The 22,197-nt window shown below is 50.2% G+C and overlaps 1 protein-coding gene across 2 annotated transcripts in view; it reads left to right on the top strand.

The window, feature by feature from the left end:
* Nucleotides 1–22,197, top strand: part of srp72 (signal recognition particle 72) — a 171,053-nt gene that overhangs the window by 128,015 nt on the left and 20,841 nt on the right. For both annotated transcript variants that reach the window (XM_072495169.1, XM_072495170.1), the window contains exon 17: nt 17,347–17,384. In XM_072495169.1, the coding sequence (XP_072351270.1) occupies nt 17,347–17,384 (38 nt within the window). The remainder of the gene's footprint in view (nt 1–17,346; nt 17,385–22,197) is intronic.

Genomic DNA, 22,197 nt, shown 5'->3' with positions numbered 1-22,197 from the left:
TCAGGGTGATTTACCAGTTTGGATCAGAAATTAGCTAGCTGGAAGAAGACAAAGGGTGGTGGTTGATGGGAAATGTTCAGACTGGAGTCCAGTTACTAGTGGTGTACCACAAGGATCTGTTTTGGGGCCACTGCTGTTTGTCATTTTTATAAATGACCTGGAGGAGGGCGTAGAAGGATGGGTGAGTAAATTTGCAGATGACTAAAGTCGGTGGAGTTGTGGACAGTGCGGAAGGATGTTACAAGTTATAGAGGGACATAGATAAGCTGCTGGGCTGAGAGGTGGCAAATGGAGTTTAATGCAGAAAAGTGTGAGGTGATTCATTTTGGAAGGAGTAACAGGAAGATAGAGTACTGGGCTAATGGTAAGATTCTTGGCAGTGTGGATGAGCAGAGAGATCTCGGTGTCCATGTACATAGATCCCTGAAAGTTGCCATCCAGGTTGAGAGGGTTGTTCGGAAGGCGTACGGTGAGTTAGCTTTTATTGGTAGAGGGATTGAGTTTCGGAGCCATGAGGTCATGTTGCAGCTGTACAAAACTCTGGTGCGGTTGCATTTGGAGTATTGCATGCAATTCTGGTCGCCGCATTATAGGAAGGATGTGGAAGCATTGGAAAGGGTGCAGAGGAGATTTACCAGAATGTTGCCTGGTATGGAGGGAAGATCTTATGAGGGAAGGCTGAGGGACTTGAGGCTGTTTTCGTTAGAGAGAAGAAGGTTAAGAGGTGACTTAATTGAGGCATACAAGGTGATCAGAGGATTAGATAGGGTGGACAGTGAGAGCCTTTTTCCCCGGATGGTGATGTCTCGCACGAGGGGACATAGCTTTAAATTGAGGGGAGATCGATATAAGACAGACGTCAGAGGTAGGTTCTTTACTCAGAGAGTAGTAAGGGTGTGGAATACCCTGCCTGCAACAGTAGGGACTCGCCAACACTAAGGGTATTCAAATGGTCATTGGATAGACATATGGACGATAAGGGAATAGTGTAGATGGGCTTTCGAGTGGTTTCACAGGTCGGCGCAACATTGAGGGCCGAAGGGTCTGTACTGCGCTGTTATTTTCTATGTTCCGTTGCTCATCCTCCTCCCCATAGTCGCTTCTGCTGTTTAAATTCCCCTGATTCTACCAGTGGGCGCACTTTAGCCTAAAAAGGCTCTTGGTTTAAATGGCCTCTGTGTGACAGTTTAGGCCCCATCCCCTGAATTTACCTTGTGAGCTCTGGAAAATAACTGGCTGGATATGTTTCTCAAATCTCAAATTCGTGAACTTCACTGGACATCAAGACTATATTTCTGCAATGGACTACATTGGAAACATGTAAGACTGCGTCTGTTTATATTCTGCTGACATATTTTCATCTGCAAGCTACGGAAAAGATCTGGGGTGGCACAGTGATTAGCACTGCTGCCTCAGCACCAGGGAACTGGGTTCAATTCCTGCCTTGCGTGACTGTGTGGAGTTTGTATGTTATCCCTGTGTCTGTGTGGGCTTCCACTGGGAGGTGCTCCAGTTTCCTCCCACATCCAGAGATGTGCAGGTTAGGTGGATTGGCTGCTGTAAATTGCCCCTTAGTGTCCCCTTAGTGTTAGGATGGGTTACAGGGATAGCTTTGGGGGCAAGGGCCTAGGTAGTCAGTGCAGACTCGATGGGCCAAATGGTCTCCTGCAATGTAACGATTCTGTGATTTTATTCTATATCTAGATCAACGTTTTTCAACTTGATTTCTAGGGCGGGATTCTCCGGTATCCGGCAGGCAGGCCGTACCGGCGCCAAAGAGTGGCGTGAACCACTCCGGTGTTGGTCCGCCCGGGAGGTGCGGAATCCTCACCTTCGGGGGGCCAGGCCACCGTGGGGGCCCCCCCCCGGGGCCAGATCTCTCACCCCCCCCCCCGGAGGACTCCGCAGGTCACTCGCAGAGCCAGGTCCCGCCGGTAAGAACCTTGTGTAATTTACGCCGGCAGGACTGGCCGAAAACGGGCGGCCGCTCGGCCCATCGCGGAGTGGAGAATCGCCGTGGGTGGGGACCACTGCCAATGACCCCCGACCGGTGCGGCGCGATTCCCGCCCCTGTCAAAGGAATGGCGCCGGAGAATTAGGCAGCCAGCGGCGGGGCTGGATTCACGGCTCCCTCCGGCGATTCTCCGGCCTGGCGGAGGGTCGGAGAATCACGCCCATAAGACTGTGTTCTTCAAACTTTTTTTCCGGGGACCCATTTTTACCAACCGGCCGACCTTCGCGACCCAACCCGGCCGACCTTCGGGACCCAACCCCGGCCGACCTTCGGGACCCAACCCCGGCCGACCTTCGCGATCCAACCCGGCCGACCTTCGGGACCCAACCCGGCCGACCTTCGGGACCCAACCCGGCCGACCTTCGGGACCCAACCCGGCCGACCTTCGCGACCCAACCCGGCCGACCTTCGGGACCCAACCCGGCCGACCTTCGGGACCCAACCCGGCCGACCTTCGGGACCCAACCCGGCCGACGTTCGGGACCCAACCCGGCCGACCTTCGGGACCCAACCCGGCCGACCTTCGGGACCCAACCCGGCCGACCTTCGGGACCCAACCCGGCCGACCTTCGGGACCCAACCCGGCCGACCTTCGGGACCCAACCCGGCCGACCTTCGGGACCCAACCCGGCCGACCTTCGGGACCCAACCCGGCCGACCTTCGGGACCCAACCCGGCCGACCTTCGGGACCCAACCCGGCCGACCTTCGCGACCCAACCCGGCCGACCCTCGCGACTCAACCCGGCCGACCTTCGCGACCCAACCCGGCCGACCCTCGCGACCCAACCCGGCCGACCCTCGCGACTCATCCCGGCCGACCTTCGGGACCCAACCCGGCCGACCTTCGGGACCCAACCCGGCCGACCTTCGCGACCCACGCCGGCCGGACTTCGCGACCCACCATTTTCTCTTAACCTTGTTTGCTGCTGATAAAAATGGAGGAAATGGTTTTGGGTCCCTCTGGCCCTCGTATACGCTCCTCCAATGGAACCTGTTGGATGAAGGTGAAGCCTTCCGGTGTCGGAAAGTATGGAGTCTCCATCTGTCCAAAGTTCTGAATTTTTCTCCTGTAAAATTTTATCAAATAAACCCCCCCCTGAACTTGTAAAAAAATAAAATGAGTAAAATAAATGAAAAAAATGAATAAAACCCCCCCGAACTTGTAAAAGAAATAAAATGAATAAAATAAATGAAAAAAATAAAAATTAAATGAATAAAATAAATGAATAAAAACCACTACGGAACTTGTAAAACAAAAATCTGCAACTGTTTAAAAAAAATAGTGGCAGCACTGCGCATGCGTGTCTGATCATCGTGCGCGCATGCGCAATGTGGCCAAATTGGTTTTTTTTTTACATGTTCGCGGCCGTTTGCAGCCGGCGTTATGAAATGCCGGCTGCAGCGCGGGGATTTGCGCCATCAGGAGCGCCGTGGACAATGGCTCTGCGACCCTCCCGACATCCGCCCGCGACCCACCCGACTTTGAAGAACTCTGCCATAAAACATAGGAGCAGAATTAGGCCACTCGGCCCATCGAGTCTGCTCCGCCATTCAATCATGGCTGATATTTTTCTCATCCCCATTCTCCTGCCTTCTCCCCATACCCCTGATCCCCTTATTAATCAAGAACCTATCTATCTCTGCCTTAATGACACTCAGTGAATTGGCCTCCACAGCCCTCTGCGGCAAAGAGTTCCACAGATTTACCACCCTCTGGCTGAAGAAATTCCTCCTCATCTCTGTTTTAAAGGATCGTCTCTTTAATCTGAGATGGTGTCCTCTGGTTCTAGTTTTTCCTACAAGTGGAAACATCCTCTCCACGTCCACTCTATCCAGGCCTCGCAGTATCTTGTACGTTTGAATAAGATCCCCTCTCATCCTTCTAAACTCCAACAAGTACAGACCCAGAGTCCTCGTACGACAAGTTCTTCATTCCAGGGATCATTCTTGTGAACCTCCTCTGGACCCTTTCCAAGGCCAGCACATCCTTCCTTAGATATGGGGCCCAAAACTGCTCACAATACTCCAAATGGGTCTGACCAGAGCCTTATACAGCCTCAGAAGTACATCCCTGGTCTTGTATTCTAGCCCTCTTGACATGAATGCTAACATACTAGCAACAGTGCCTTCAGTACCTTCTTCCAGATCATTAATGTATATTGTAAAAAGTTGTGGTCCCAGCACAGACCCCCGAGGCACACCACTAGTCACCGGCTGCCATCCTGAAAAAGACCCCTTTATCCCCACTGTTTACCTTCTGCCAGTCAGCCAATCCTCTATCCATGCCAGGATCTTACCCTGAACACCATGGGCTCTTAACTTATTGAACAGTCTCCTACGCGGCACCTTGTCAAAGGCCTTCTGGAAATCTAAATAAATCACATCCACTGATTCTCCTTTGTCTAACTTGCTTGTTACTTCCTCAAAGAACTCTTAACAGATTTGTCAGACACGACCTCCCTTTGACAAAGCCGTGCTGACTCAGTCCTATTTTACCATGCACTTCCAAGTGCTTTGCGATCTCATCTTTAATAACAGATTCTAAAATCTTACCAATGACCGAAGTTAGGTTAACCAGCCTATAATTTCCCGTCTTCTGCCTCCCTCCCTCCTTAAACGGTGGTGTTACATTAGCCACCTTCCAGTCCTCTGGGACGCTTCCTGCATCCAATGATTCCTGAAAGATCATCACTAATGCCTCCACAATTTCCTCAGCTATCTCTTTCAGGACCCTGGGGTGTAGTCCATCCGGACCAGGTGACTTATCCACCTTTCAGTTTCCCCAGAACCTTCTCCTTAGTAATGGTCACTGCACTCACCTCTGTCTCCTGGAGCTCTGGCATCTCACTGGTGTCTTCCACCATGAAGACTGATGCAAAGTAACTATTCAGTTTGTCTGCCATTTCTTTGTTTCCTGTTATTACTTCTCCAACCACATTTTCTAGTTGTCCAATGTCTATTTTTGCCTCTCTCTTACCTTTTCTATATTGAAAAAATCTCTTCCTATCTTCCTTTATATTACTAGCTAGCTTGCACTCGTACTTCATCTTCTCCCCCCTTATAGCTTTTTTAGTTGTCCTCTGCTCGCTTTTAAAGGCTACCCAATCCTCTGGTTTCCCACCAATCCTCACCACTTTGTTTGCTTTTTCCTTAGCGTTTATGCTGTCCTTGGCATCCCTCATCAGCCATGGATGCCTTGTCCTCGCCTTAGCATGTTTCCTCCTCCTTGGGATGAATTTCTGTTGTGCCTCCCGAATAACCCTCAAAAACTCCTGCCATTGCTGTTCCACTGTCTTTCCTGCTGGGCTCCTTCTCCAATCAACTCTGGTCAGCTCCTCCCTCATGTCTTTGTAGTTACCCTTATTTAATTGCCATACTGTTACATCTGATTGCAGCTTCTCCCTCTCAAACTTCAGGGTAAATTCTATCATATTGTGGTCACTGTTCCCTAAGGGTTCCTTCACCTTAAGATCCCTAATCAAGTCTGCCTCATTATACATCACCAAATCCAGAATTGCCTGTTCCCTAGTAGGCTCTCCAAGCTGCTCCAAAAAAAATCTCTTCGACATTCCACAAATTCCTTTTCTTGGGATCCACTACCAACCTGATTTTCCCAGTTCACCTGCATATTGAAGTCCCCATGATTATTGTAATGTTGCCTTTTTTACATGCCTTTTCTACCTCCTAATTTATTTTCTGCCACATCCTGACTACTGCTAGGGGGCCTGTACATAACTCCCATCAGGGTCTTTTTATCTTTGCGATTCCTCAACTCTACCCACAGAGATTCTGTGCCTTCTGAACCTATATCACTCCTTGCCATCGATTTAACTTCATTCCTTACTAACAATGCAACCCCGCCCCCTTTGTCCATTTGCCTGTCCTTTCGATAGGACACATATCCTTGGATATTTAGATCCCAGCCCTGATTCCATTGCAGCCACGTCTCTGTGATGCCCACAACATCGTACTGGCCAATTTCTATGTGCACAACAAGCTCATTTATCTTGTTCTGTATACTGCACACATTTAGGTACAACACCCTCAATCCTACATTGGCCACCACCCTTTTCACACTCTCCTCAGTCACTGTACCCTGTACTGTGGCCCTTTTTGATTTTTGACTATGGCTTCTCTGCCTTACACTTTTCCCTTTACTGCTTTTTGTTTCTGGCCCCGTTTTACTTCCCTCCGACTTCCTACATTGGATCCCATCCCCCTGCCACATTAGTTTAAACCCTCCCCAACAGCTCTAGCAAACATCCCCCCCAGGACATCGGCTCCAGTCCTACCCAGGTGCAGACCGTCCGGTTTGTACTGATCCCACCTCCCCCAGAACCGGTTCCAATGCCCCAGGAATCTGAATCGCTCCCTCTTGCACCATCTCTCGAGCCACGCATTCATCCTATCTATCCTGCCATTCCTTCTCTGACTAGCTCGTGGCACTGGTAGCAATCCTGAGATTACTACCTTTGAGGTCCTACATTTTAGTTTAACTCCTAACTCCCTGAATTCAGTTTGTAGGACCTCATCCCATTTTTTAACCTATATCGTTGGTACCTATGTGCACCACGACAGCTGGCTGTTCACCCCCCCCCCCCCAGAATGTCCTGCAGCTGCTCCGATACATCCTTGACCCTTGCACCATATGGCAACATATCATCCTGGAGTCTCGATTGCGTCCGCAGAACTGCCTGACTATTCCCCTTACGATTGAATCCCCTATCACTATAGCCCTGCCATTCTTCTTCCTGCCCTGCTGCGCAGCAGAGCCAGCCACAGTGCCATAAACCTGGCTGCTGCTGCCTTCCCCTGGTGAGCCATCTCCCTCAACAGTATTCAAAGCGGTATATCTGTTTTGCAGGGAGATGACTGCAGGGGTCACCTGCACTGCCTTCCTAATCTTGCTCTTTTGGTCACCCATTTTCTATCTCCCTCAGTAACTTTCACCTGTGGTGTGACCAACTCGCTAAACATGCTATCCACGACGTCCTCAGCATCGCGGATGCTCCAAAGTGAGTCCATCTGCAGCTCCAGAGCCGTCAAGCTGTCTAACAGGAGCTGCAACTGGACACTTGCACGTGAAGGAGCCTGGGACAGTGGACGTATCCCTGAGCTCCCACATCGCCCACGAGGAGCATGACACGGGTCTGGGATCTCCTGCCATGTCTTAAACCTTAGGTTAACTTATACAACTACAATTCCAAAAAACGAAAGAAAGAATAAATAAATATACAAATGAAAAGACAAACTACTTACCAGTCACTTACCAGGGATAAAAAGCACCTCCTCCCCACCCAGCTTCGAACTCCCACCTAGGTTCAAATTCCCAAACTCACTCTTCGCTGTGTCTCACTCTGGCTGTGTCTTCTCTGGCTCACTGGGAGTGAGTTAAAGTTGCTCTTTTTAAATTGGCCTGAGTTGACAAAGTCCTCAACTCTTCTTAACATCAAGAAGACATTTGTGCTCAGAGCTATATTGGTTCTACCATAAGACACATCATCTATTTCTGATTTTCTGCTCCTTTGCGATACTTACCCTTTTATCAGTCGTCTCCCCTCACCCAACCATTGGTATGATTAAGATACTTTAGTCTTCTGCTGAACCTGTAATTGGCCACTGGTTCATCTGGCTTTTCAGCTTCAGAATGTTCCTGACAAGAGTGTCAGGAAAGCAATCCTCTGCTGTTTTTGGATTTTATGGTACCCTCCGGCCTCATCACCATTTTCAGTCCTGGAACTTTATCTGTATATCACTTGGATCTTCATCCTTATGAAAATACCTCCATCAGTGCGACCCTCGATACTCTACCCCAAACAGCTTATGGACTTCACTCGCTTCACCTGTCTCCAAATTCAGATAAATGGTCTTTGATGCAGCGTACTGATTTCAGCCTACCTAAGTCATGATTAATTCCACCATGGGAGTTCCAACTTCAACTCTGGACTCCTTCCTATTATCATCATCTATTTTCTGTTTACTGTTGTGTGTTTTATGATCCTTACTTTTTCTGCAACTAGACCCATTAACCTGAGCTGTCCGTGTGTCCATTGGCGTGTGCATCTTGGCTGTTACTCCAGACCCGAGCCCATCAGTCTTCTTCCATTTTTGCTCTTTTTCATTACTTTTCTCTTTACCCCTCCTTGATTCTCTTCTATTGCTCTTTTCACTTCTCCACACTCGTACTCTTCTCTTACAATTCCCTACCCCAACCCTTCAACATTCCTCAATCTCCTTGTTTTCTTGCCACTGTCCCAGACTTGACTGCCTGTAAGATAAGCATACAGTTTCTCTCTGTGTCTTTCATGGACCCTCTCACAGGCTCACTGAAGCAATTGTGTTGGCTCATTATGAGCAGCAACCCCGATTGACCCACTTGTTGGTGAATTGGATATTCTGAATTCTCCCTCTGTGTATCTGGACAAGCGCCGGTGTGGGGACTAGGGGATTTTCACAGTAACTATTGCAGTGTTAATGTAAGCCTACTTGTGACAAAGATTATTATTATTACAAAGGACCATCTGTGATACTTAGCCCAGATTCCAGCTTGGCCTGACCCCCTGCTCCTCTGGCACTTTCTCCTCCTCTGAACATCTCACCCAGTTCCACGCTTTACACCTGTCTTCAAAATCATCATTCCCTACTGCCATCCCAAATACGACAAAACTTCTATCACAGAAATCTCTTCACTTGTTTCCTCCCTCAGCCTCCGCACCAAAAGGCACCTCATCCTTGCTGATTTCAATCTCCATCTCAACCCATCATGCTCTCTCTTGAAGTTCACTACCCCCTTATCCTCCCTAAATCTCTCCCTCCATGTAAACTCCGTGATCCACATTCAAGGCCATCTATATTAGTCATGATGTGGAGATGCGGGCATTGGACTGGGGTGGGCTGTGAGGCAGCAGTGTTATCCCGGGTCCCTGACACTGTGAGACAGCCGTGTTAACCCGGGTCCCTGGCACTGTGAGGCAGCAGTGTTAACCCGGGTCCCTGGCACTGTGAGACAGCAGTGTTAACCCGGGTCTCTGGCACTGTGAGACAGCAGTGTTAACCTGGGTCCCTGGCACTGTGACAGTGTTAACCAAGGTCCCTGGCACTGAGGCAGCAGTGTTAATCCGGGTCCCTGGCACTGTGAGACAGTAGGGCTAACCCGGGTCCCTGGCACTGTGAGACAGCAGTGTTAACCCGGGTGCCTGCTCTGTGAGGCAGCAGTGTTAACCCGGGTCCCTGGCACTGTGAGGCAGCAGTGTTAACCAGGTCCCTGGCACTGTAGACAGCAGTGTTAACCCGGGTCCCTGGCGCTGTGAGACAGCAGTGTTAACCCGGGTCCCTGGCGCTGTGAGACAGCAGTGTTAACCCGGGTCCCTGGCACTGAGACAGCAGTGTTAACCCGGGTCCCTGGCCCTGTGAGACAGCAGTGTTAACCCGGGTCCTTGGCACTGTGAGACAGCAGTGTTAACCTGGGTCCCTGGCGCTGTGAGACAGCAGTGTTAACCCGGGTCCCTGGCTCTGTGATGCAGCAGTGTTAACCCGGGTCTCTGGCACTGTGAGACAGCAGTGTTAACCCGGGTCCCTGGCTCTGTGATGCAGTAGTGTTAACCCGGGTCTCTGGCACTCAGACAGCAGTGTTACGCCGGGTCCCTGGCGCTGTGAGACAGCACTGTTAACCCAGGTCCCTGGCGCTGTGAGACAGCAGTGTTAACCCGGGTCCCTGGCACTGTGAGACAGCACTGCTAACCCGGGTCCCTGGCACTGTGAGGCAGCAGTGTTAACCCGGGTCCCTGGCACTGTGAGACAGCAGTGTTATCCCAGGTCCTTGGCACTGTGAGACAGCAGTGTTAACCCGGGTGCCTGCTCTGTGAGACAGCAGTGTTAACCCGGGTCCCTGGCACTGTGAGACAGCAGTGTTAACCCGTGTCCCTGGCACTGTGAGACAGCAGTGTTAACCCGGGGCTCTGGCACTGTGAGACAGCAGTGTTAACGCGGGTCCCTGGAGCTGTGAGACAGCTGTGTTAACCTGGATCCCTGGCGCTGTGAGACAGCACTGCTAACCCGGGTCCCTGGCACAGTGAGACTGCAGTGTTAACCTGGATCCCTGGCGCTGTGAGACAGCACTGCTAACCCGGGTCCCTGGCACTGTGAGACAGCAGTGTTAACCCGGGTGCCTGGCTCTGTGAGGAAGCAGTGTTAACCCGGGTCTCTGGCGCTGTGAGACAGCAGAGCTAACCCGGATCCCTGGCGCTGTGAGACAGCAGAGCTCACCCGGGTCCCTTGCACTGTGCGACAGCAGCGTTGACCCGGGTGCCTGGCACTGTGAGACAGCAGTGTTAACCCGGGTCTCTGGCGCTGTGAGGCAGCAGTGTTAACCCGGATCCCTGGCGCTGTGAGACAGCAGTGTTAACCCGGGTCCCTGGCACTGAGGCAGCAGTGTTAACCCGGGTCCCTGGCGCAGTGAGACAGCAGTGTTAACCCGGGTCCCTGGCACTGTGAGACAGCAGTGTTATCCTGGGTGCGTGCTCTGTGAGACAGCACGATTAACCCGGGTCCCTGGCGCTGAGACAGCATAGAACATTGAACAATACAGCGCAGTACAGGCCCTTCGGCCCACGATGTTGCACCAAAACAAAAGCCATCTAACCTACACTATGCCATTATCATCCATATGTTTATCCAATAAACTTTTAAATGCCCTCAATGTTGGCGAGTTCACTACTGTAGCAGATAGGGCATTCCACGGCCTCACTACTCTTTGCGTAAAGAACCTACCTCTGACCTCTGTCCTATATCTATTACCCCTCAGTTTAAAGTTATGTCCCCTCGTGCCAGCCATATCCATCCGCGGGAGAAGGCTCTCACTGTCCACCCTATCCAACCCCCTGATCATTTTGTATGCCTCTATTAAGTCTCCTCTTAACCTTCTTCTCTCCAACGAAAACAACCTCAAGTCCATCAGCCTTTCCTCATAAGATTTTCCCTCCATACCAGGCAACATCCTGGTAAATCTCCTCTGCACCCGCTCCAAAGCCTCCACGTCCTTCCTATAATGCGGTGACCAGAACTGTACGCAATACTCCAAATGCGGCCGTACCAGAGTTCTGTACAGCTGCAACATGACCTCCCGACTCCGGAACTCAATCCCTCTACCGATAAAGGCCAACACTCCATAGGCCTTCTTCACAACCTTATCAACCTGGGTGGCAACTTTCAGGGATCTATGTCCATGGACACCTAGATCCCTCTGCTCATCCACACTTTCAAGAACTTTACCATTAGCCAAATATTCCGCATTCCTGTTATTCCTTCCAAAGTGAATCACCTCACACTTCTCTACATTAAACTCCATTTGCCACCTCTCAGCCCAGCTCTGTAGCTTATCTATATCCCTCTGTAACCTGCTACTTCCTTCCACACTATCGACAACACCACCGACTTTAGTATCGTCTGCAAATTTACTCACCCACCCTTCTGCGCCTTCCTCTAGGTCATTGATAAAAATGACAAACAGCAACGGCCCCAGAACAGATCCTTGTGGTACTCCACTTGTGACTGTACTCCATTTTGAACATTTCCCATCAACCACCACCCTCTGTCTTCTTTCAGCTAGCCAATTTCTGATCCACATCTCTAAATCACCCTCAATCCCCAGCCTCCGTATTTTTTGCAATAGCCTACCGTGGGGAACCTTATCAAACGCTTTGCTGAAATCCATATACACCACATCAACTGCTCTACCCTCGTCTACCTGTTCAGTCACCTTCTCAAAGAACTCAATAAGGTTTGTGAGGCATGACCTACCCTTCACAAAGCCATGCTGACTATCCCTGATCATATTATTCCTATCTAGATGATTATAAATCTTGTCTCTTATAATCCCCTCCAAGACTTTACCCACTACAGACGTGAGGCTCACCGGTCTATAGTTGCCGGGGTTGTCTCTGCTCCCCTTTTTGAACAAAGGGACCACATTTGCTGTCCTCCAGTCCTCTGGCACTATTCCTGTAGCCAATGATGACATAAAAATCAAAGCCAAAGGTCCAGCAATCTCTTCCCTGGCCTCCCATAGAATCCTAGGATAAATCCCATCAGGTCCCGGGGACTTATCTATTTTCAGCCTGTCCAGAATTGCCAACACCTCTTCCCTACGTACCTCAATGCCATCTATTCTATTAGCCTGGGGCTCAGCATTCTCCTCCACAACATTATCTTTTTCCTGAGTGAATACTGACGAAAAATATTCATTTAGTATCTCGCCTATCTCTTCAGAGTCTACACACAACTTCCCATCCCTGTCCTTGACTGGTCCTACTCTGTCCCTCGTCATTCGCTTATTCCTGACATACCTATAGAAAGCTTTTGGGTTTTCCTTGATCCTTCCTGCCAAATACTTCTCATGTCCCCTCCTTGCTCGTCTTAGCTCTCTCTTTAGATCCTTCCTCGCTACCTTGTAACTATCCATCGCCCCAACCGAAACTTCACACCTCATCTTCACATAGGCCTCCTTCTTCCTCTTAACAAGAGATTCCACTTCCTTGGTAAACCACGGTTCCCTCGCTCGACGCCTTCCTCCCTGTCTGACCGGTACATACTTATCAAGAACACGCAGTAGCTGATCCTTGAACAAGCCCCACTTATCCAGTGTGCCCAACACTTGCAGCCTACTTCTCCACCTTATCCCCCCCAAGTCACGTCTAATGGCATCATAATTGCCCTTCCCCCAGCTATAACTATTGCCCTGCGGTGTATACTTATCCCTTTCCATCATTAACGTAAACAAAGCAGTGTTAACCCGGGACCCTGGCACTGTGTGACAGCAGTGTTAACCCGGGTCCCTGCCGCTGTGAGATAGCAGTGTTAACCCGGGACCCTGGCGCTGTGAGACAGCAGTGTTAACCCGGATCCCTGGCGCTGTGAGACAGCAGTGTTAACCCTAGTCTCTGGCGCTGTGAGACAGCACTGCTAACCCGGGTCCCTGGCACTGTGAGACAGCAGTGTTAACCCGGGTGCCTGGCACTGTGACACAGCAGTGTTAACCTGGATTCCTGGCGCTGTGAGACTGCACTGCTAACCTGGGTCCCTGGCGCTGTGAGACAGCAGTGTTAACCCGGGTCCCTGGCTCTGTGATGCTGCAGTGTTAACCCGGATCTCTGGCACTGTGAGACAGCAGTGTTAACCCGGGTCCCTGGCACTGTGAGACAGCAGTGCTAACCCGGGTCCCTGGCGTTGTGAGACAGCAGTGTTAACCCTGGTCCCTGGCTCTGTGATGCAGCAGTGTTAACCCGGGTCCCTGGCGCTGTGAGACAGCAGTGTTAACCCGGATCCCTGGCACTGCGAGACAGCAGTGTTAACCCAGATCCCTGTCACTGTGATGCAGCAGTGTTAACCCGGGTGCCTGGCGCTGTGAGGCAGCAGTTTTAACCCGGGTCCCTGGCGCTGTGAGACAGCAGTGTTAACACGGGTCCCTGGCACTGTGACACAGCAGTGTTAACCTGGATTCCTGGCGTTGCGAGACAGCACTGCTAACCCGGGTCCCTGGCACTGCGAGACACCAGTGTTAACCCGGGTCCCTGGCTCTGTGATGCAGCAGTGTTAACCCGGGTCTCTGGCACTGTGAGACAGCAGTGTTAACCCGGGTCCCTGGCCCTGTGATGCAGTAGTGTTAACCCGGGTCTCTGGCACTGAGACAGCAGTGTTACCCCGGGTCCCTGGCGCTGTGAGACAGCACTGTTAACCCGGGTCCCTGGCGCTGTGAGACAGCAGTGTTAACCCGGGTCCCTGGCACTGTGAGACAGCAGTGTTATCCCAGCTCCTTGGCACTGTGGGACAGCAGTGTTAACCCGGGTGCCTGCTCTGTGAGACAGCAGTGTTATCCCAGGTCCCTGGCACTGCGAGACAGCAGTGTTAACCCGGGTCCCTGGCGCTGTGAGACAGCAGTGTTCACCCGGGTCCCTGGCGCTGTGAGACAGCAGTGTTAACCCGGGTGCCTGGCGCTGTGAGGCAGCAGTTTTAACCCGGGTCCCTGGCGCTGTGAGACAGCAGTGTTAACACGGGTCCCTGGCACTGTGAGACAGCAGTGTTAACCCGGGTCCCTGGCACTGTGAGACAGCAGTGTTAACCCGTGTCCCTGGCACAGAGACAGCAGTGTTAACCCGGGGCCCTGGCACTGTGAGACAGCAGTGTTAACGCGGGTCCCTGGAGCTGTGAGACAGCTGTGTTAACCTGGATCCCTGGCGCTGTGAGACAGCACTGCTAACCCGGGTCCCTGGCACTGTGAGACTGCAGTGTTAACCTGGATCCCTGGCGCTGTGAGACAGCACTGCTAACCCGGGTCCCTGGTACTGTGAGACAGCAGTGTTAACCCGGGTGCCTGGCTCTGTGAGGAAGCAGTGTTAACCCGGGTCACTGGCGCTGTGAGACAGCAGAGCTAACCCGGGTCCCTGGCGCTGTGAGACAGCAGAGCTCACCCGGGTCCCTTGCACTGTGCGACAGCAGTGTTAACCCGGGTGCCTGGCACTGTGAGACAGCAGTGTTAACCCGGGTCTCTGGCGCTGTGAGGCAGCAGTGTTAACCCGGGTCTCTGGCGCTGTGAGGCAGCAGTGTTAACCCGGATCCCTGGCGCTGAGAGACAGCAGTGTTAACACGGGTCCCTGGCACTGAGGCAGCAGTGTTAACCCGGGTCCCTGGCGCAGTGAGACAGCAGTGTTAACCCGGGTCCCTGGCACTGAGACAGCAGTGTTATCCCGGGTGCCTGCTCTGTGAGACAGCAGTATTAACCCGGGACCCTGGCGCTGAGACAGCAGTGTTAACCCGGGTCCATGGCACTGTGAGACAGCAGTGTTAACCCGGGTCCCTGGCACTGTGAGACAGCAGTGTTAACCCGGTTGCCTGGCGCTGCGAGACAGCAGTGTTAACCCGGGTCTCTGGCGCTGTGAGACAGCAGTGTTAACCCGGGTCTCTGGAGCTGTGAGACAGCAGTGTTAACCCGGGTCCCTGGCGCTGTGAGACAGCAGTGTTAACCCGGGTCCCTGGCGCTGTGAGACAGCAGTGTTAACCCGGGTCCCTGGCACTGTGTGACAGCAGTGTTAACCCAGGTGCCTGGCGGTGTGAGATAGCAGTGTTAATTCGGGTCCCTGGAGCTGTGAGACTGCAGTGTTAACCTGGATCCCTGGCGCTGTGAGACAGCACTGCTAACCCGGGTCCCTGGCACTGTGAGACAGCAGTGTTAACCCGGATGCCTGGCACTGTGAGACAGCAGTGTTAACCTGGATTCCTGGCGCTATGAGACAGCACTGCTAACCCGGGTCCCTGGCACTGTGAGACTGCAGTGTTAACCTGGATCCCTGGCGCTGTGAGACAGCAGTGCTAACCCGGGTCCCTGGCACTGTGAGACAGCAGTGTTAACCTGGATCCCTGGTGCTGTGAGACAGCACTGTTAACCAAGGGTCTCTGGCACTGTGAGACAGCAGTGTTAACCCGGGTGCCTGGCTCTGTGAGGAAGCAGTGTTAACCCAGGTGCCTGGCGGTGTGAAACAGCAGTGTTAACCCGGGTCCCTGGTGCTGTGAGACAGCACTGCTATCCCGGGTCTCTGGCGCTGTGAGACAGCAGTGTTAACCCTAGTCTCTGGCGCTGTGAGACAGCAGTGTTAACCCGGGTCCCTGGCATTGAGGCAGCAGTGTTAACCCAGGTCCCTGGCACTGTGAGACTGCAGTGTTAACTCTGATCCCTGGCGCTGTGAGACAGCAGTGTTAACCCAGGTGCCTGGCGCTGTGAGACAGCACTGCTAACCCGGGTCCCTGGCACTGTGAGACAGCAATGTTAACCCGGGTGCCTGGCTCTGTGAGGAAGCAGTGTTAACCCGGGTCCCTGGCGCTGTGAGACAGCAGAGCTAACCCGGGTCCCTGGCTCTGTGAGACAGCAGTGTTAACCCGGGTCCCTGGCACTGTGAGACAGCAGTGTTAACCAGGGTCCCTGGCACTGTGATGCAGCAGTGTTAACCCGGGTCCCTGGCACTGTGAGACAGCAGTGTTAACCCGGGTGCCTGGCGCTGTGAGACAGCAGTGTTAACCCGGGTCTCTGGCGCTGTGAGACGGCAGTGTTAACCCTGGATCCCTGGCACTGTGAGACAGTAGTGTTAACCCGTGTCCCTGGTACTGTAAGACAGCAGTGTTAACCCGGGTCCCTGGCACTTTAAGACAGCAGAGTTAACCCGGGTCACTGGCACTGTGAGACAGCAGTGTTAACCCGGGTCCCTGGCACTGTGAGACAGCAGTGTCAACCCGGGTCTCTGGCACTGTGAGACAGCAGTGTTAACCCGGATCCCTGGCGCTGTGAGACTGCAGTGTTAACCCGGGTCCCTGGCGCTGTGAGACAGCACTGCTAACCCGGGTCCCTGGCACTGTGAGACAGTAGTGTTAACCCGTGTCCCTGGCACTGTAAGATAGCAGTGTTAACCCGGGTCCCTGGCACTGTGAGACAGCAGAGTTAACCCAGGTCCCTGGCACTGTGAGACAGCAGTGTTAACCCGGGTCCCTGGCACTGTGAAACAGCAGAGTTAACCCGGGTCCCTGGCTCTGTGAGGCAGCAGTGTTAACCCGGGTCCCTGGCTCTGTGAGGCAGCAGTGTTAACCCGGGTCCCTGGCACTGTGAGACAGCAGTGTTATCCCGGGTCCCTAGCACTGTGAGAGAGCAGTGTTAACCCGGGTCTCTCGCGCTGTGAGACAGCAGTGTTAACCCGGGTCCCTGGCACTGAGACTGCAGTGTTAACACTGGATGAATTAGTCAATCTTGCATTAATTTAGAGTTAGCTTGAACTTTTGTACCAATGTTGAACTTGGGAATGTGCATCATGCACAGTGTGGTATGGTTTTGTACTGATGCTGAACTTGTGGCCTATCGCCTGTGTCCAGACATTGCTTAGTTTATATCACGTGAATGACTCCATGGTGTGTATTTCAAAGTAGCTTTGTCGCCAGTCGTTAACCGTTAATTAAAGGACGGAAAATTCCAGCTGCAGCAGCTTTCAATTGTGACTACGACTGGAAACAATGGATATCAAGATTGATTCTTACAGTTAACCTGTTGCAGGAAACTCTATCTATGAATATCAGGTGATGGTTGTTCTATTCACATCTGAGTTTGATTGATTTCACATTTTAAGAATGTTGTTAAGTGTTGTATTATCTATGGGAACCTAATTTCTTTTGAAATTCCCAGGGTAATGCATTTCCATTTCTGCACCTTTAACTGGAAACATGAAAAACTAAGAAACTTAATCCATTCTGTTTTAGGTGCACTATTTTGATGCAATTTTTTTTTTTTTTCGTTTTCCAGACAAGGAGACATAAAGAAAAAGAAGAAGAAAAAGAAAGGTTTTGTATTTATGTATCTTGTTTTTATCTTGTCCCAGCAATCAACTTGAAAAAGCAACTGTTTGCTTTATGACAATCTTTGTTATAACCCTCAATAAGAACATAAGAACTAGGAGCAGGAGTCGGCCATCTGGCCCCTCGAGCCTGCTCCACCATTCAATGAGATCATGGCTGATCTTTTGTGGACTCAGCTCCACTTTCCGGCCCAAACACCATAACCCTTAATCCCTTTATTCTTCAAAAAACTATATATCTTTATCTTAAAAACATTTAATGAAGGAGCTTCTACTGCTTCACTGGGCAAGGAATTCCATAGATTCACAACCCTTTGGGTGAAGAAGTTCCTCCCAGACTCAGTCCTAAATTTACTTCCCCTTATTTTGAGGCTATGCCCCCTAGTTCTGCTTTCACCCGCCAGTGGAAACAACCTGCCCGCATCTATCCTATCTATTCCCTTCATAATCTTATATGTTTCTATAAGATCCCCCTCATCCTTCCAAATTCCAACGAATACAGTCCCAGTCTACTCGACCTCTCCTCGTAATCCAACCCCTTCAGCTCTGGATTAACCTAGTGAATCTCCTCTGCACACCCTCCAGTGCCAGTACGTCCTTTCTCAAGTAAGGAGACTAAAACTGAACACAATACTCCAGGTGTGGCCTCACTAACACCTTATACAATTGCAGCATAACCTCCCTAGTCTTAAACTCCATCCCTCTAGCAGTGAAGGACAAAATTTCATTTGCCTTCTTAATCACCTGTTGCACCTGTAAACCAACTTTTTGCGACTCATGCACTAGCACACCCAGGTCTCTCTGCACAGCAGCATGTTTTAATATTTTATCATTTAAATAATAATCCCTTTTGCTGTTATTCCTACCAGAATGGATAACCTCACATTTGTCAACATTGTATTCCATCTGCCAGACCCTGGCCCATTCACTTAGCCTATCCAAATCCCTCTGCAGACTTCCAGTATCCTCTGCACTTTTTGCTTTACCACTTATCTTAGTGTCGTCTGCAAACTTGGACACATTGCCCTTGGTCCCCAACTCCAAATCATCTATGTAAATTGTGAACAGTTGTGGGCCCAACACTGATCCCTGAGGGACACCACTAGCTACTGATTGCCAACCAGAGAAACACCCATTAATCCCCACTCTTTGCTTTCTATTAATTGACCAATCCTCTATCCATGCTACTACTTTCCCCTTAATGCCATGCATCTTTATCTTATGCAGCAAACTTTTATGTGGCACCTTGTCAAAGGCTTTCTGGAAATCCAGATATACCACATCCATTGGCTCCCCGTTATCTACCGCACTGTTAATGTCCTCAAAAAATTCCACTAAATTAGTTAGGCACCACCTGCCCTTTATGAACTCATGCTGAGTCTGCCCAATGGGACAATTTCCATCCAGATGCCTCGCTATTTCTTCCTTGATGATAGATTCCAGCATCTTCACTACTACCGAAGTTAAGCTCACTGGCCTATAATTACCCGCTTTCTGCCTGCCTCCTTTTTTAAACAGTGGTGTTACGTTTGCTAATTTCCAATCCGCCGGGACCACCCCAGAGTCGAGTGAATTTTGGTAAATTATCACTAGTGCATTTGCAATTTCCCTAGCCATCTCTTTTAGCACTCTGGGATGCATTCCATCAGGTCCAGGAGACTTGTCTACCTTTAGCCCCATTAGCTTGCCCATCACTACCTCCTTGGTGATAACAATCCTCTCAAGGTCTTCACCTGTCATAGCCTCATTTCCATCAGTCACTGGCATGTTATTTGTGTCTTCCACTGTGAAGACCGACCCAAAAACCCTGTTCAGTTCCTCAGCCATTTCCTCATCTCCCATTATTAAATCTCCCTTTTCATCCTCTAAAGGACCAATATTTACCTTAGCCACTCTTTTTTGTCTTATATATTTGTAGAAACTTTTACTATCTGTTTTTATATTCTGAGCAAGTTTACTCTCATAATCTATTTTACTCTTCTTTATAGATTTTTTAGTAGCTTTCTGTTGCCCCCTAAAGATTTCCCAGTCCGCTAGTCTCCCACTGATCTTTGCTACTTTGTATGTTTTTTCCTTCAATTTGATACTCTCCCTTATTTCCTTAGATATCCACGGTCGATTTTCCCTCTTTTTACCGTCCTTCCTTTTTGTTGGTATAAACCTTTGCTGAGCACTGTGAAAAATCACTTGGAAGGTTCTCCACTGTTCCTCAACTGTTTCACCATGAGGTCCTTGCTCCCAGTCTACCGTAGCTAGTTCTTCTCTCATCCCATTGTAATCTCCTTTGTTTAAGCACAAAACACTAGTGCTTGATTTTACCTTCTTACCCTCCATCTGTATTTTAAATTCCACCATATTGTGATTGCTCCTTCCGAGAGGACCCCTAACTATGAGATCCTGAATCAATCGTGTCTCATTACACAGGACCAGATCTAGGACCGCTTGTTCCCTCGTAGGTTCCATTACATATTGTTCTAGGAAACTATCGCGGATACATTCTATAAACTCCTCCTCAAGGCTGCCTTGCCCGACCTGGTTAAACCAATCGACATGTAGATTAAAATCCCCCATGATAACTGCTGTACCATTTCTACATGCATCAGTTATTTCTTTGTTTATTGCCTGCCCCACCATAATGTTACTATTTGGTGGCCTATAGATTACTCCTATCAGTGACTTTTTCGCCTTACTATTCCTGATTTCCACCCAAATGGATTCAACCTTATCCTCCATAGCACCGATGTCATTCCTTACTGTTGCCTGGATGTCATCCTTAAATAACAGAGCTACACCACCTCCCTTACCATCCACTCTGTCCTTCCGAATAGTTTGATCCCCTCGGATATTTCACTCCCAGTCGTGACCATCCTTTAACCATGTTTCAGTAATGGCCACTAAATCATAGTCATTCACGATGATTTGCGCCATCAACTCATTTACCTTATTCCGAATACTACGAGCATTCAGGTAAAGTACACTTATGTTGGCTTTTTTACCTCTGTTCTGAATCTTAACACCTCGATCAGTAACCTCTCCTAAGTTATATTTCCTCTTAACCTTTCTCCTAATTTTCCTTGTCATTGAACCCATATCTTCATGTAACAACCTGCCGTGTCGCTTACCATTAATGTTTTCACTTCCCGTTTTATTCCTTTTAGTATTCCTGGTCGTATTCACTGAGCTCCCCTCAGTCACTGTACCTTGTACTGTCGCCCTTTTTGATTTTTGACTATGGCTTCTCTGCCTTAACTTTCCCCCTTACTGCCTTTTGTTTCTGTCCCTGTTTTACTACCTTCCAACTTCCTGCATCGGTTCCCATCCCCCTGCCACATTAGTTTAAACTCTCCCCAACAGCTCTAGGAACCCCCCCCCCCCCCAAGGACATCGGTTCCAGTCCTGCCCAGGTGCAGACCGTCCGGTTTGTACTGGTCCCACCTCCCCCAGAACCGGTTCCAATGTCCAAGGAATTTGAATCCCTCCCTCTTGCACCATCTCTCGAGCCACGCGTTCAACCTCTCTATCCTGACATTCCTAATCTGACTAGCTCGTGGCACTGGTAACAATCCTGAGATTACTACCTTTGAGGTTCTACTTTTTAGTTTAACTCCTAACTCCCTAAATTCAGCTTGTAGGACCTCGTCCTGTTTTTTACCTATATCGTTGGTGCCTATGTGCACCACGACAGCTGGCTGTTCACATCCCCCCACCCCCCAAAGAATGTCCTGCAGCCGCTCTGAGACATCCTTGATCCTTGCACCAGGGAGGCAACATACCATCCTGGAGTCTCTATTGCGTCCGCAGAACCGCCTGTCTATTCCCCTTACAATTGAGTCCCCTATCACTATAGCCCTGCCATTCTCCTTCCTGCCCAGCTGCGCAGCAGAGCCAGCCACGGTGCCATGAACCTGGCTGCTGCTGCCTTCCCCTGGTGAGCCATCTCCCTCAACAGTATCCAAAGCGGTATATCTGTTTTGCAGGGAGATGACCGCAGGGGATCCCTGCACTGCCTTCCTACTCTTGCTCTGTCTTTAGGTCACCAATTTTCTATCTCCCTTAGTAACTTTCACCTGCGGTGTGACCAACTCGCTAAACATGCTATCCACGACGTCCTCAGCATCGCAAATGCTCCAAAGTGAGTCCATCCGCAGTTCCAGAGCCGTCAAGCGGTCTAACAGGAGCTGCAACTGGACACACGTCTTGCACGTGAAGGAGCCAGGGACAGTGGACCCGTCCCAGAGCTCCCACATCGCACACGAGGAGCATGTCACCGGTCTGCGATCTCCTGCCACGTGTTAAACCTTCGGTTAACTTCAACAATTACAATTTCCCCCTGAAAAATTAAATAAATCAATAAACAACGAAGAAAAAAATATATATATATACCAATGAAAAGAAAACGAAAACAGAAACACTACTTACCAGTCACTTGCCAGGGTTAAAACGCACTTCCTCCCCACCCAGCTTTGAATTCCCACCTAGATTCAAATTCCCAAACTCACTCTTGGTTCTGTCTCACTCTGGTTGTGTCTTCTCTGGCTCACTGGGAGAACTCACTGGGAGAGAGTTTACAAGTTGCTCTTTTTAAACTGCCCTGAATTGACTCCCCTCCCCCACCTGCTTTTAGATCAAGGTAGATTTAAGTAACTGACACTTAACTGCCAACCAGTTATGTGAGTGGGTGGGGCAGCCCTTGTTAACCTACACTGCACAATTCTAGCTTAATTTAAATTAATTTAAACTCCTGAAATTTAAAAGGAGCTGCCTTACTGATTTAATTCAATTCCCACCTAGATTCAAAT

The sequence above is a fragment of the Scyliorhinus torazame genome, chromosome 3 (assembly GCF_047496885.1).
Source record: "Scyliorhinus torazame isolate Kashiwa2021f chromosome 3, sScyTor2.1, whole genome shotgun sequence".
Taxonomy (NCBI): domain Eukaryota; kingdom Metazoa; phylum Chordata; class Chondrichthyes; order Carcharhiniformes; family Scyliorhinidae; genus Scyliorhinus; species Scyliorhinus torazame.
This window is presented reverse-complemented; position numbering and strand designations above follow the sequence as displayed.